Consider the following 16,202-nt stretch of genomic DNA (forward strand, 5'->3'; position numbering starts at 1 on the left):
ATACTTCTTGATTACATCAGACCCAATGGAGTGTTACAAGTGTTTTTCATACTTAATTTGGTGGGATGGAAATATTTTATGTACCTATTATAAAATAATCAATGTGAAAAATAATGTATTTTCATGTACAGTGGGATCCATGAGTATTACTGTGCAAATAGTCCATCACCATGTTCGTGCACTTTATTTGACCCAATAAGAGCTTCAAGAATGAAAAGAAAATTCAAAACAAGCTGCTGATAACTTCTGTACCAGTATACCAGGTGTATAAGCTTAAATCTGCTGTTTGCTCATAGATTGTGTTAGTGACCGTATGAAGCTACCATGGGCGCGCCATACCTGGTGTTTGTATGAGTTGGATATCTGCCAACACGAATCAGTGCACATCGTCAGCACGTGCAGACAACAACAGACAGTGTTCCTGTGGTAAGCATGTCTAGTTTTGTGCCAGAAAAAGAGCATATGCGGGAAGCTCTGCTTTTCTGCTTCCATTTGAAGAAATCGGCTGCCGAATCGCATCGAATGCTTCTGGAGGCCTATGGTGACAGTGCTGTACCGGAAACAATGAGCAGGGATTGGTTTCGTCGGTTCAAAGACTGCAATTTTGACCTGAGCGACAAGAAGCGTGAAAATCGGCCCAGGAAGGTTGAGGACCATCAATTGCACGCTCTTTTGGACGAGGACAATACCCAAACGCAAAAGATGCTTGCCGAGCAATTGGATGTTACTCAGGCAGCCATTTCCATGCGTCTACGTGCCATGGGAAAGGTTCAAAAGATCGGAAAATGGGTGCCGCATGAATTGACCGATCGGCAGCTGGAGAGACGCCAAAACACATGCGAAATCTTGCTTGCCAGACAAAAAAGAAAGTCTTTCCTGCATCGGATTGTGACTGGCGATGAAAAGTGGATATATTTCGAAAATCCTAAACGCAAGCAATCGTGGGTTGAACCCGGCCAACCATCAACATCTTCCTCGAGACCAAATCGCTTCGGCCGGAAGACGATGCTGTGTGTTTGGTGGGATCAACAGGGTATCGTCTACTTTGAGCTGTTGAAACCTGGTGAAACTCTCACTGCCCACCGCTACCACCAACAACTGATCAAATTGCACCGTGCTCTGTGTGACAAAAGGCCGGATTATCAACAAAGACATGACAAGCTGATTTTCCTCCACGACAACACCCCATCGCACACGTCAAGACTGGTCCAAAACTACTTGGAGACACGAAACTGGGAGGTGCTACCCCATCCCGCCTATTCACCAGACCTGGCCCCTTTCGACTACCATCTGTTTTCGTCGATGGGCCACAGTCTCTATGAGCAGCACTTCGATTCGTATGCAGACGTCCGAAAATGGCTTGATGAGTGGTTTGCCTCGAAAGAGAAGGACTTTTTTCGGCGTGGTATCCATAAATTGCCCGAGAGGTGGGCAAAATGTGTAGCTCGCGAGGGCAAGTACTTTGAATAAATTTCTTGTTGCTTTCTATGAACAAACCATGTGTTTTTCTGACTACAAAACAGCAGATTTAAGCTTATACACCTGGTACATAAAAATTCATCGTTTGAAAACGCATAGAATGTAAGAGAAAAATTAATGAAAATAGTAATGGACAATTTGAACGGTAATACTCATGGATCCCACTGTACAAGGTGCAACACAGTTTCTTGTGTCAAATACTCGAAGTTCTTCTACACCAGTGTACAATCTACATAACTACAGACTCTATCATTACTTTTAAATTACTAAGACACATTTTATAACTGATACATACCTGTGTCATCTCATTTACATCAAACACTACTAATGTCACATATTTCATGACTATCTTAATACACGCTCTGTGGAATGTTGTTTATGAATATGTAAACTGTTTCTTGGTATTACACACTGGGACCCATAAAGAATAATTAAATGAATTACATTCTTCAATTACAGACAAATGTTCGATTTACAACCATTTTAAATATTGGATGATATTCATGCATCATAGTTAAGAATTACCTCTTGGTGGTTGGATGAATTGGAGAGAAGTTCTCGTTGACGGAGTCAGACTCGACAAAACTTCCATGAAGGCCTGGAACCTGACGGCACTGAAGACTCAGGGGAGCCAGCCTGCTGTGAAGATCAGGGGCAGGGCTTATGTCATCCGAGTCACTCTGTAAGGCAAGAAAAGTTTGTAACAAAGTTCCTTGTATTAACACAGGGTACAAATAGGATTGATAATAGACAAAACATGTTTGGTTTTATTAAATAGCTGAAGTCCAGTTTAGGTATGTACTTACTCTATTAGTAACTCAAGCTTTCACCATATCATGCAACTTTATCAGGAGTTACGGCAAGAACAGCAAAAGTTTAAAACATGTAGGAGGTAAGTGTTATTCCAGAGAAATGATACCTCTGGTTGGACATCAGGACCAGCGACCCAGTCATTCTCAGAGGTAGAGGAAAGCAGATAAATACTTGAAGCAAACATACTTCGAGAATAGTCTCAAAGTCAACTCTTGAAGCCTTAGACTTTGACTGCATAAAACTGGAAACACAATGATTTTCCCATGTTATAAACACTTATGTTTCTCCATAGAAATCACATAGCATTTTAAAAAGTTCTTGTACACTCCTGTTCAGATAATTTGAATTATTTTTTTTTGGTGTGCCAGCACTGAGGCTATTTTGCACCCGTCCCACTATACGGGGTCCAGTCCCTTATCAGAACAAAAATAAAAGCGTGTCTGAAAACTAAAAGTTCCTTACCTTGGTTAAAAGCTGAGGCTAAAAAGGGTGCTCAGCACAAATAAGGTCAAAACACAGGACGACACAGAATTATACGGGCCATGGGGCCAGTCTCGAGAGCCTCGTTAGTCTGCAGTCCAGGGTGTACTATGTGGAAGTGAGATTGACTATTGGATGCACTATGTGGAAGGAGCACCCCTTACACCCCTCCTGTTCAGATAAAGTGGCACAATAGAAGAACTACAACCAACAATACTTGGCTGACTTCAGATTTCCATGATATCAAACAAGAGAATTAGTGTATGTCTCGAACTGCATGTTTAGTTGACGCCTTCGAACTGCACTAGGTGACATGACTTACGACAAGGCCGCACTTCAAGCCAGGTTTTTGGACCTTTTCAACACAGCCATAGCCCACTCGTTAGTGTGCTCATCCTTGTTCCCTATCTTTTTACGTGCATCATAAGCAGGGTATGTTTATATCAGTAACAGGAACACGCATATGCACATTCAGAACCCTTATCACCGTTTGCTCTACCTCTGACTTGCCACCCATTGGTAAAAACGACAGATCCTTCAGGAGAGAGGGTGAAACCTGGTATGGCTAATGTAAATGTTCCCAGGAAACCATCTTGGGACAAACACCTCTGACTGTATCATGGTGAAGGTTCTGGGTTAAGGGTAGTAACGAAGATGCCTTAAATTTAAAAAAGAAAGAACCTAAGACATACCTGGTGAATGCTGGATGGACACTTTTCCCTGGAGAGAAGCAGCTCACCTAAACTGCTGCTTGAATCATCACTTTGTGTAGCTTGGCATGCAAGAGCTGAAAGAGGAACACCCATGAAAACAAGCAAAATACTTGTAGACCCACTTACTTATGAAATGGAACTTCTAAAGTTCATTTTCAGTGAGTACTTTTAGCACAGTCTCTTTCGCTGATTCTACAAACGCTGTTTAATAAATAAAGTAACAGACCTCTCCATAGGCATGCACACACCCTCTGATTGGGAGGAGGGGGGGGGGGTAAAAGCCTTGATGAATGTTCAATCAGGAAACAAAAACCACATTTTATCTCACAGTTTTAATTTTATTGCATTGATGCGTCCGTGTGTGTGTAAATATATATATACTTATTATTTAAATACACTGCATAATCAATTCATCCGCAAATTACAAGCCAACAGCAAAAATTATATAAATTGTCTCTGAAATGTGCACACTCCCTTTCTTGCCCCTCTCTCTGATAATTTACAATAACAAAGAAATTGCGAGCAAAGCGAGAAAGAAAATTTTTAGATCCAAATTTTTGCAAACTGAAAACAATATTGATTTAATAGGTTGCAAAAAATTCATAGGGTGCCATGGCAAAAAAAAAGGTAAACTGTTCCCCTGGGCATAGCACCACGCCATGAAGGTGAATAGGGGGTGTGGGGGTAACGCCCCACACTGTCTTGATCCGGTCGTAAGTGGTGGTGATGTGATCAGCATCACGCCCCTGACCACCTTTACCCCCCACGGTTTCCCCCAGGTTCCCATGTTATTCGATGCTGGGTGGGCACCGGGGCCACTTCCATCGTTAGAAAAGTTCCCGGATATTCTCTTTTATATATTATTTTTTTTCATTTAGATCTATGGAACCCAGGCCAACTTCAGATAAAATTTGAAGTCGAGAGGGCAATTGCCCCTCTGTGCCTCCTGCTGGTGCTCTTGACTGTCGGGAAGAAATAATGTAAGAAAGACGTGAAAACTAATACAATCTTGAATATCCTATCGTCCTGCTGGTCTTGCTTTCATTTACTTCAATGTTTGCTCCTTTGCATCCCCTAGAATTGGTTTCTGTCCAAGGTTTGGGGGGCAATGCTCCCCTGCTTCCACTGCACTCCCTTCCTTCATAGTTGCTTTGAACTTTCATCAACTTGAAAATACTTCATTTTCTTTCAGGTTATAATATTGTTTATTAACAGTGATAAGACACTAAATTTCCAGGTAAAAAGTGTAATAATATAGGGGCATGGATGTCTGGAAGGGGGAGGAGGCAAGGATGGCCAAACCTCCTCATTAGAAAACGAATGTCAACCTAAAAGTATATATTTCACACATAGTAATTTACATTAATTATTGTACTGCGGATGAGGAATGCGATAATTTCAGATTCAAGTGGTGTTTTTTGAGGGGGCAACACTATTATCAGGATAATATGGCTCCATGGAAAAATATCTTGCTTGTCCCTCCGTGAAAAAAAATCTGCGGACGTTCATGATATTGCACGCCTATGGACCTCTCATGTGCAAGCATTTACTTAGGGTGGAAAATCCTCACATATATGGATCTTTAAAACTCTGCAGTTTTCATGCAGCAGATTCACCCCTAAAATTAACGAACTCATACATAGGCGAAATTAATTCCTTCCCTGGCAGGAAGGAATTTACATGACACCACTGTCCTGGTGGGACATTTAAGAGGACTGGGCTTTCCAGGTGTGTGCTTTTCAAATGTGCTGTAATGTAGAAAAAAGCATTGCAGGAAATCTAATTGTTGTCTAGAGCTATGTCTGTTTTAACTTTGTGCTGAATGACAGTCCTCTCAATGGAAGCATATTTTATCCATATTCTATCTCAATAATGAAAGTTATAAAAGAAGAAGAAATTTGAAATTTTACAGAAACATACTTATTTGGCAGGTCACTATGGCCACTCAATAAAACAAAAGTGAATAAAAAGAAAAATTGCTTGAAAAAAAATGAAAATAGCTTGAAATTTGCAGCTTCGGACCTATGGAAGCAAGCAGCTTAAAATTTGCAGATAATTACCACAAGATAAAAATCTTCATTGATATTTCACTCACATGCCCACATTTTGGAAGACATGCTCATTAAAGCAGTTTTGTTTTATTATTTTTTTGGGGGGGGGGGAGAATGTTAAAATTTCTTCCACCGGGTATCGAACACAGGACCCCTTGATTACAAGGAGACAAGATTACAACTATGCCCCGTTGAGGCTTAATTTTCATTCATAAAGGAGAGTGTAATATCCTATCCTAATGAGGTAAAAACAAATGTGTCTTCTTCCTATAATGGGACGTAAAGACTTGTCAAAATAATAAGACTACTGCATGAAAGGCAAAGAAAATGTCTTGTTTCACAAAGTCTGAAGGTGAAATAGAACAAGATTGATTGATTTGTTTTATTTTACTTCGCTTTTCGTGCCACTTTTGGCTAATTTATGAAGATGGGGATGAATGATGATGTGATTTTTTATGGACACACACAAACATCCATGCCAGGCTGGGATTCGAACCCGGGACCCCTGGTGTTGTAGCACGATGTGCTAACCACTCCACCATAGGGGCGAAATAGTACAAGAGAAACACATTTTTTTTTGCTTAACTCCAATGTTAAAGGTTTTGTTTGTCTCATGTCTACCTTTTACTCTTGCTTCAGTATCCTCAATACTCTATTCTTTGCTACACATTTTCTGTCTCTTTATACCTAGATGTATGGAAATGGGCTTTGAAAATATGTAACCAAGTATAAATCTATAAACATCTGCTTCAAATTGAATCACAAACAACTAATCACCTTTTACTTGTAATACATAATTTTGTCAGGTGTACTTACGAAGGTTTCCCGTAGATCGTGCTCGTCTTCTCCAGCTCCATCTTCGACGAGATGAAACAGAAGATGATGTCTCTTCCAGGGCTAGAGATAAATCCTGAACTAAAGCCTCCATCTTCTGTCGCAAATTTTCTGACTTTAAGACACGTACTCCACGCTCCATGAGGAAGTCAGCAGCAACCACAGAAATAAGTTTAAAATGTCACACGTTAACCCAAGTCTCTCTATAACATTAACGATGCACACTATGCTGCATCATGTACTGAACCGAAAATCATCCTGCAAATATGAACACAATTAATAACAAGCAGATTAATATGACTAGGGAACAGGTTTTAGAACATGACATTAAGTAAAATGAACATACTATGTGTCACCATTTTGAAAGATTAGAACATTTATCTCCTTTTTAACCCCCTTTGATGCTTCATCATCTTTTTCCTTCCTATTCTTTCATGTTTGGTTAAAAAATTGGACAGAAAAATAAATGATTTTCACTCTTCTTGAGCACCTGCATAAAACCCTATAGGGTCATTCAATATCAAATCAACCAATTTTAAAATAATTGTTTGCATGACAAACAATTTTAGAAAAAATCATTTTTAGTACATATGTTTGTACATGTCCCTAGATATCAAAACCAATGTTAAAAAAAAATAATTAATGTCTTCAGTTCTCCTGGGGCAGCCATTTTTCAAACATGGTGTATGGCTTTTTTTGCTCATGTAGCAGTTTATGGAAACCTTAATATCTAAAAAACCATGGCCGTAGGCAGGAAAAAAAATCAGGGGGGGGGGGGAGTTCACTCATAATTGTTTCCCAGTGCATCGCAAGAAATTTGAATAATAGAAATAATAATAATTAAAATTTCATAATAAAAAACATTTTTTCCAAATGTATTATTATTATTATTGCTGTCTTTATATCCCTGAGGAGACTTTCCTACTCTATCCATCAGAAGTGTGAATATGCAGCACAAATGATTTTATTATTATTTTTTGTACGTTTCATGCAGTGCATACTGAAATGCATGGTTATTATATTTTGTTATTAAATTTTAGATACCTTTAGGAGAAAGCTTTAAGAGTAAAATAAAGTTTAGTCATAAAGTTTAGGTTGTTTGATCATTCAAAACTTTTCTTTTTTTTTTGGAATTTTGAAAACTGTGGAATTAGGTATTCTTTGGATTAAATGGTAAAACATATCCTAGTGACTGTGTAACCTCAATAAATAAATAAACGATGTCAATTCGGGGCGAGGGGTGTTCTATGGACCAGTTCGATCCCACTTTCCAATGCTCATATTGTTCCTATGCTTACCAAACAGCATTATATAAAACCACTATGCACTATACAAGTATGTGTTTTATAGGACTGCATATAGGTTAAAGGTATGTACTATATCAACCGCTGGGTGAAGGATAGTGAATGTAACGAGATACGAAGCTGGATATCCCAGGTTTGAACTCTTATCAATGGGGATTTAAATGCTTATCGAACAGGGAATTAAAAAGTTGGAACGCGAATTTTGGTAAAAAAGAAAACATCCAAATGCTTACCAAGGCAAATTTATTGCATAAAAATTATACACTAAAAACATAATGTTTCCACCCTCTGACAGGGTTTTCTTCAGACAAAGATCTCTTTCAATAAATTTGCCTTGGTCTGCATTTGAATGTTTTATTAACATTGAAACAGTGTTACCACTGGGAATTTTGGAACAATCAAAAGGGAATTTTCAGTCATCAAAAGGGAATTTTCAGTCAGATCCAGGAACAGCACTGGAAAGAGGACAGCAGAAGTGAAAATTAAGGGGTTGCAGGTGAGCTGCAAGAATTAAACATGCTTCCTTTAAATTTCATAATTCAAAATGTTTAAAAATTCTAGCTCGGTCATTTCAGCAATTCTCCCTGTTGTATTTTTGAAAAACTGAGAATAAATGTTTGAAAATGTGTTACAAATTTTGGTTTCTGAACTTCCATTAATGTAACATGCCAGAAGTTTCGGGGGGACGGTGGTTTAGGGTTCAACCCCCCCCTCAAAATACGGCCATGTCAAAAACCATTAAAGCTAGAGACTTGAAACAAAATTCATTTTGTAGCTAATGAAGCATACTTTCTATGATATTCACGTATGTTTTGTTCAAAATTGCATCCTAAGTATGGAAATTTTGGTGGATTTGATTGATTGATTGATTTAGTTTATTTTACTTCGCGTTTTGTGCCTTTTGGCTAATTTGCGAAGATGGGGATGAGTTATGAAATGATGAAATTGACGAATGGACATTCACAAACAACCAAGCCTGAGCAGGATTCGAACCCGGGACCCTTGGCGTCGCAGCACGATGTGCTAACCACTCGGCCACAGGGACCGGCAAAATTATCGTGGAAATTTGCGTGGAAATTTGGGTATGGTGAATTGGGGTAAGTGTGATCTCCAGTTACAAACTGAAGCTGCAGCTTGTTCTAAGTATTTGGAACTGATGATTAAAGAAAACTGGATGATCATGCATATTTTGAATGATTCTGGATATGCATTTATTGCTGCAAGCATACAGGAGGGGCATGTGAAAATGCCATTACAAAATATTTCAAACTGAAATTTCTCACATGTGTAAAAAAATTTGTCTCAGGAAAATCAAAGGATTGTGAAAAAGGCAATGCTGGGTGAATAGTAAGACCTACAAGTTACTTTTATTTCTTTCTGTGCTCAAATGAGAGGTTCCTGCTGTTCTTACTAGTCATGATCACACTCGCCTGCAAATTCACTGATCAGCGCTGTTGAATTTTAAAATTGCTACTTCTTGCTCTTTTCAGTGTGAATAATGCCACGTAACTACATCAGAAAAACAAACAGGGGTGTGGGAGGAAGCTACAGTGCAGAAGAGTTAGGCAATGCCCTGAACGAACTTGAAAAAGGTGCAAGTGTTTGTGATGTTTCTAAGCATTTTAAAATCCCATATTCAACTCTTGTGCTACATTGTAGAGGATGGAAGGGGACACAAAAAGTGTTACCTGCTTTAAAGTCAACTGATGGAGGAGGCAGACACACTGAGATTCCTGCTAGAGAAGGGGAGGAGTTAGCTTCACATTTACGTTCCCTGACAAAGTGGGGCTTTGGTTTGAGCATTAAAGAGTGTATCAACTTAGTGGAACAGTACGGGACTGCAAATCAGTTGCAAACCAGATTCAAAGATGGGCGACCCAGTCATGAACGGTTTTATGGTTTTACACAAGAGGCATAAACTGACCCTCAAAAAAACACAAAATCACAGAGCACATACGCTTGGAGGTCCAGAAGAAACCCATCATAGTGTATGGGTTTTTTGATCTTCTGGAATGTCTGATAACAGAACTGCAGCTGCAAAACAAGCCTGCAAATGTGTTCAATCTGGATGAAACATCATTCATCCATGATGTAAGAACTGGAAAGGTTATAGGTGGCATAGGATTGCCTGGTAAACAACGGACAGGAAGAGAAGCAACAACTGTCCTCGCTTGTGTCAATGCTGCTGGTGACAATTTACCACCCCTCATAATATTCATTGGCAAGAACATGTGGTCCAGCTGGATGAGTAAAGCTGCGTTCTCCGGTAGAACCTACCGTGCTACAGAAAATGGTTGGATGGAATGTGCAACGTTTTATTCATGGTTTCAAACACAATTTCTTCCATCTGTTCCGAAAGAAAGCCGGCCGTTGCTAATCATTTTGGATGGTCATGTGAGCCATCTCTCCATTGATGTGCTAACCATGGCACAGCAGAAAATGCATCAATACTCAAGTTGCCTCCACACAGCAGTCCAATACTCCAACCCCTTGATGTTGCTGTTTTTAAACCATTGAAAGGTGATGTGTGGAATCCTTTGTTGTTAGACTGGCAACGAAAACACGTTGGAAATTCACTGGGCAAAGATGTTTTTTTCTGAACTCCTTGGAAAAGCGTGGCAAAAGATACCTGCTTCAAACATAATAAGTGGGTTCCGGGGAACTGGAATTTTTGATTCAAGGCTTGCATTCCCCATCAATAGGAACATTATTCCAAAGGAAAACTTTGAATCAAAACTTTTGGAAAAACACAATTTAGTCAAGAGATTGCAGCCTGATCCCTCTACTTCCCGTTCTACTGACAACGTGCCTGTCGAAACTGGAAACTGTTCTTTGGACACTGCAGCATCCTCAACGTCAACCCTGGTGGATGCACAACCTTCACCATTGAAACATGCATCATTTGAAGAACTCCTGCAAAGAATTGGTACTACCTCCAAACCTAAACAGCCAAGAAAAAAGTTTGTACAGCAGAATGTGTACTCCGAGAACAATACATTAGTGAGATACAAAACATGAAACAAGATAAAGCAAAGGAAAAGACTAAAGAAAAGAAGAAAAGTGTTACGGAACATCCTAGTACAGACTCAGAAGAAAGTGCCAGCAACGTGCCACTGGAAAGTGAAGATGAAAACTTAGGATACGACGAGGTATCTAAAGTATCCTCTGGTGAAGTCAATGTTTCATCAATTACAAATGGTGTACACCTTGTAAAATACAAAAGTGATAAAAGGAAAGCAACAACATCCACTTACACTGGCATAGCACAAGGACCATCAGACGAAGAAGATGGCGAGATAAAAGTGTTGTTTTTGAAATGTAAAAATACTGCTGCCGATGAGACTGATATATCCTATGTTAAAAGTTCACAAATTGCTGTCATTTTGCCCACAGGTCAGATAAAAATCATTGGTGACAGAGTTTATTATGAGTATCCTGGGTATGTTGATGTATTTGAATAGTAGGTAGTAAGTAAGCTTTTTCTCATGGAATATTCATTTTCATTAGGGTTATCCTAAGTTGTTTTTTTTTGTTGAAAAAAGCAACGTATGAATAAGTCTTGTAAAATTTTCTGCTAGGCTATTTGTTTATTTTTACAAGTTTAGCAAAGTTGTTTTAGTTTATCAACTTCTTAAAAGTTTAAGCTAATTGATTAACTATTTAAAGAATAATCCTAAGATTTCAAGCAAGTATCATTTATGATGGCTGCGCAAATTTTAATAAGCTATGTTTATTTGTGTTTCTCACTAGATGTAAATGCTTCCTTTACCTCAACTGCACAAAATTGTTATTTTATAAGGTTACAGGGGCTAATTTTGTATTTTCATACTTTCTCAGAACTAAAACAAATAAAAAATCTTATTAAAAATACAGTTTTATTTTAGTAAACTTTTCTCAGGAGAAAATTTTGGCTAACACAAGTCCATGTAGGCCTATCACATTTTTCCACTATAGGTTATAACATTCCTATAAGGAGAAAATAGCATTGATCACACTTTCCCTTACCCCACTTCTTGGGTAAGTGTGATCACGGTAGTTGTAAATTATTTCATATATTTTTTTTTTTTTTACCAGAAACTGAGTACGGGGAAGTTATTGAAATTCACTCAGTACGTATTATGTAGAAGAATAAATTGGACCAAGAAACATCTTGGTCCTAATGAGGCTGCCTAAGTTATGAAAGACTAAAGTGTAATTATCACAAAACTTGATCATACTTACCCCAATTTTTAAGTCATTTTTTTTTAATGTAGGGTTTTAGTCTAAGGCTTGGAATTTTTTTTTCACGTGTAGACCTACCTGCAGGGTGTCTGGAAATAAAATATCATTGCTTAGAAAAGCAACCCTTTTTTTCAGCATGGGCTCAAACATGACCGTTTATGGAATTTTGACAGTTTTCGAGGGAGGTTATATATCTCTGATGGGTCCTCTTTAAAAAATCTGAAATTTGTCACACAGGAAACCCAGCACAGTAAAAATCTCAACTTTTAGGTTCAACTCGTTAGGTCAATATGATGTAGCACATATGACCTAATTTGTGACATTGCTGCATAAGGTTAAGCTACATGCATACCTAGAATAATGCATCTTTTCTATTTTAAAAGTTGGTTAAAAAAAAGCCTTAGAAAATATAGTAATGTAGGATTTTAATACTTGACTTGCCAGAAATTGAAGTTACGAGGAATGACAATTGAAGATCTGCAAAATCTCATTGCAAAGGGTTTGATTTACGTATTTGGTACCCACGTCCAGTTGGTTGTCAGCTCCAGTTTCCTACTCATTCTCTTTGTCAAATCATGCAGAATTCCTTGTTCTCTCACTAAATGATCACAAACCTCCAGTTTATGTATATTTTTTTTTTGACCAAGTGGTAGTAATTATTCTGACCTTTTCTGGAACACAACTAACCAGTTTCCTTCTCATTCCTTGTATGATACGAATAGTTTTTTGTGAGCAAGAGCACTTTCGAATTTTTCTGCAAACAGCCTCCTCAGTTTTGAAACCGGAGATATTCAAGAGTACATCCATATCCTTCAATGTTTCTTGGGATGGTACAAAGACATCATTTCCATTCTGGCATTTATGTAAGACACTTTCTCCAGTGATGAAACTTTTATTGTAACACGGGCATATTGATTTACCTGGTATAACACTTACTTGACACTTTTTTTAGTTTTGCCATGTGATGCAACTTGATTGATTGATTTAAAATTCTTGGATGCATAATTTTGCACCCCTCATTTTATATGTGGACATACCCCTTGATCTAATTTCAAAATTACTTACCTTTTTCTGTGAATGGTATTTCAGAAGATCACAGTGTACTTAACAAATAAAAAAATATATTTAAGAATAACATTTTTGATTGGTAATTGCATATTGTATCTAAGTCATTCATCTGTAGTCTCGACCTAAGAAATGTTTTATCATTTTCACTAAGTTGTTTAAGATTAATAAAATCTTTGGCTACTTTACCAAAAGTGTCTTAATGACAGTCCTCTCCAGTTAACACTCCTTTTCCAGTCACATGTGACAAACATTCACAAGTCACTACCTCTCAGCAAATTAGGCAAAGGAAGAATGACAACACAGACTGTTCATGCACATATCAACTCCAGATTTGCCTCAAATCTTATCAAAACATGTATTTGAATCTTCTGTTGTGCATGACTCATATGTACATGCACGAATGTCTTTCCTTGCAAAAAATAAGTGGAAAGTACAGGCAACATAAAATCATATCTTCTACCAGCTTTGACCCTCCACAATAAATGACCTACTTTTAAGTTACATGCACTGCTACATTTAAAAAATAACCTGCTAAATAAAATGTTGAGGAAACTATCAGTTTTGAAGCTGACACCACCAACTAGTGTCAAGGGTACCAAATAAATCAAACCCTTTGCAATGAGATTTTGCAGATCTTCAATTGTCATATCTTGTAATTTCAAATTTCTGGCAAGTCAAGTATTACAATCCTACATTACTATATTTTCTGAGGCTTTTTTAACCCAACTTTAAAAAAGAAAAGATTCATTATTCTAGGTATTCACGTAGCTTAATCTTACACAGCAATGTCACAAATTAGGTCACACGCGCTAGCCTACCTCATATTGACCCAACGAGTTGAACCTAAAAGTTGAGATTTTTACTGTGAGTTAGGTTCATGCAGGGCTTCCTGCATGACAAATTTTAGAATTTTTCAAGAGGACCCATCAGAGATATTTAACCCCGATATTTATTTGAGCCCATGCTGAAAAAAAGGGTTGCTTTTCTAAGCACTGATATTTTATTTCCAGACACCCTGCAGGTAGGTCTACACATGAAAAAAAAAATCAAGCCTTAGACTAAACCCCTTCATTAGAAAAAAAATGGCTTAAAAATCCAATTTTTTAACTATTGTTACCCAAATTTCCATACTTAGGATGCAATTTTGAGCAAAACGTACTTGAATATCATGGAAAGTATGCTTCATTAGACACAAATGCATTTTGATTTAAGTCTCTAGCTCTAATGGTTTTTGAGATATTTTGGTTTCCATAAACTGCAACATCAGCAAAAAAAGTCATATGCCATGTTCGAAAAATGGCTTCCCCAGGAGAACTAAAGACAATATTTTTTTTGAACATTGGTTTTGATATCTAAAAACATGTACAAACATATGTACTTTAAATTATTTTCTTCCAAAATGGTCATGCAGCCACCATTTCATATCATGAACAGACAGTATGCAATATCTGCTTCTAAGCAATAAATGTAAGCTTTACAGCGAAGTGAGCATGAAAATTTGTAGATCTACAAGTATTTCTTTGCAAACTAACAACACTATTAATTTACGGTGTGACTTTTCTGACCAGGTGGTGAGGCTAGCTTTTGAGCTATTTTCACCAGATTTTAAACTGCATGTGCATGATATGCAACCTGGCCTGGCCTGATACATGGATGTGTGCATTCTTTAGTTGTTGATGTGTATTTATTTTTGTGCAGGAGACAAGTACTTCCTTTCTGCACATCATGGAATTGAAAAAAAAAAAAAAAACACCGCAAAGTGTTCTGATGTGGACTGGTGCTGCTAATATGTCACATGACATTAGTATGAAGGGGTATTCCTTCCTAAATGCTTCCATTATTAGGTTAGATTTAGGGTTTTTAGCATTAAAATTACGGTAAGAGTTCGTTATATCAGACACACATTTCTTCATTTTTACAGAAGAAACTACTTACGGAAATGAGTTTCTGTAGCATTTTGAAAGCTCGTGGAGGTATTTTCTCACCGTAGAATGCTGCACAACAAGAAATAAGCACTTTTGATATAATAAACTTGCATTTTGTGCAAAGCGACAACTTAATGCCGTTGTTTCCATTATGTACCTGCAGATGGCGCGAGCGTCGAAAGTCACGCGGTCTCGCCAGTGTTTCCAAATTTGCCTTTTTTTTTACTATGCTTACCTAACCTTGCCGGAAATGGTCCATGGGGCTATCATGAATTGTTTTTGGGGCTATCAGTCAATGGTTTGTGGGGCTATCGTGAATGGTTTTTGGGGCTATCCGTCAATGGTTTGTGATGACATAATGAACACAAAAGTAGGTATTTTTCGATTAAGAAGGTTGAAACACTGCATACCCACTCCAAATCGACAAAACATAAGCACAACGCGCGATGATCCACAGCTGTGCGCGCCATACTGTATGTTCCACAGCTGTGCGCGCCATACTGTATGTTCCACAACGGAAGAAAGGAACCAAAAGAATTACTCGTACTGTGAAAAATCGATGTTATTTTCGTGCCAAAAGCATAATGGCACCTTCAACTATGTTCCGCAATACACAATTCGTATCATAAGGAACACAAAATATCAGATTTTAATGTGTCTCCGATATAAGGAACGGTTACCTGGATTTTTTATTTTGATTACAGGTGTGTCTGGTAAGCTATGTCGAATAGTTACCTTGTGAATATATAAATTTTGAGAAATGCATAGTGAAACCACGTCGCTAATTACAAGATAAAACATTCATTTTACCAACGTAAACGAAGACTGTAATTGCAAAGTCAGTAAAATCTAAAATTCGCACAACACTGTTCACCAGGTGATGAGAATAACATGTAGGGCTAATTTCATTAGTAAAATAATTACCAAAATCCATTAAATTATAAATGAATTATGTATAAGCTACTCATGCTTTTAGACAATACATTTTGTGATGTGAAAAAGTACAACATAACATTAAAGAACGAACAAACAAAAAGAACAAACGTACCAGCAATGTATTAGTAAAATTGTCATCTGGAAAGTCAAACATTGTTTTCTGAAAACATTCTCGAAAAGCACATTTCCTTCTGTCAGTAAATAAAGACTTGGCTCACTTTTTCTGTTCACCTCCCTTGTAAATGATAATAGTTCATTCCATTCTATTGTCGATGATCGCTGAACAGAAACATGGACGAGCGATCGCTGCTGACGATAACAGGAATGATAATCGATATCTTCGACCAAACTGTTGGTGTAACTTCAAAAATTCACCTC

General features: G+C 37.7%; 1 protein-coding gene across 2 annotated transcripts in view; it reads right to left on the bottom strand.

Moving 5' to 3' along the window:
- Positions 1 to 16,143, bottom strand: part of LOC145978908 (G patch domain-containing protein 2) — a 54,662-nt gene extending 38,519 nt beyond the window's left edge. Inside the window, exons 1-4 of one of the 2 annotated variants that reach the window (XM_083111864.1) lie at positions 15,937 to 16,143; positions 6,353 to 6,628; positions 3,465 to 3,559; positions 2,005 to 2,159 (exon numbers count right to left, since the gene is read on the bottom strand). In XM_083111864.1, coding sequence (XP_082967990.1) covers positions 2,005 to 2,159; positions 3,465 to 3,559; positions 6,353 to 6,512 — 410 coding nt within the window. In that variant the 5' untranslated portion in view covers positions 6,513 to 6,628; positions 15,937 to 16,143. The remainder of the gene's footprint in view (positions 1 to 2,004; positions 2,160 to 3,464; positions 3,560 to 6,352; positions 6,629 to 15,936) is intronic. The other variant, XM_083111863.1, reaches the window with a different exon arrangement.
- Positions 16,144 to 16,202: the final 59 nt, after the last annotated feature.

This window comes from Lepisma saccharinum, chromosome 25 (assembly GCF_977018435.1).
Source record: "Lepisma saccharinum chromosome 25, izLepSacc3.1, whole genome shotgun sequence".
In the NCBI taxonomy this organism is placed as follows: domain Eukaryota; kingdom Metazoa; phylum Arthropoda; class Insecta; order Zygentoma; family Lepismatidae; genus Lepisma; species Lepisma saccharinum.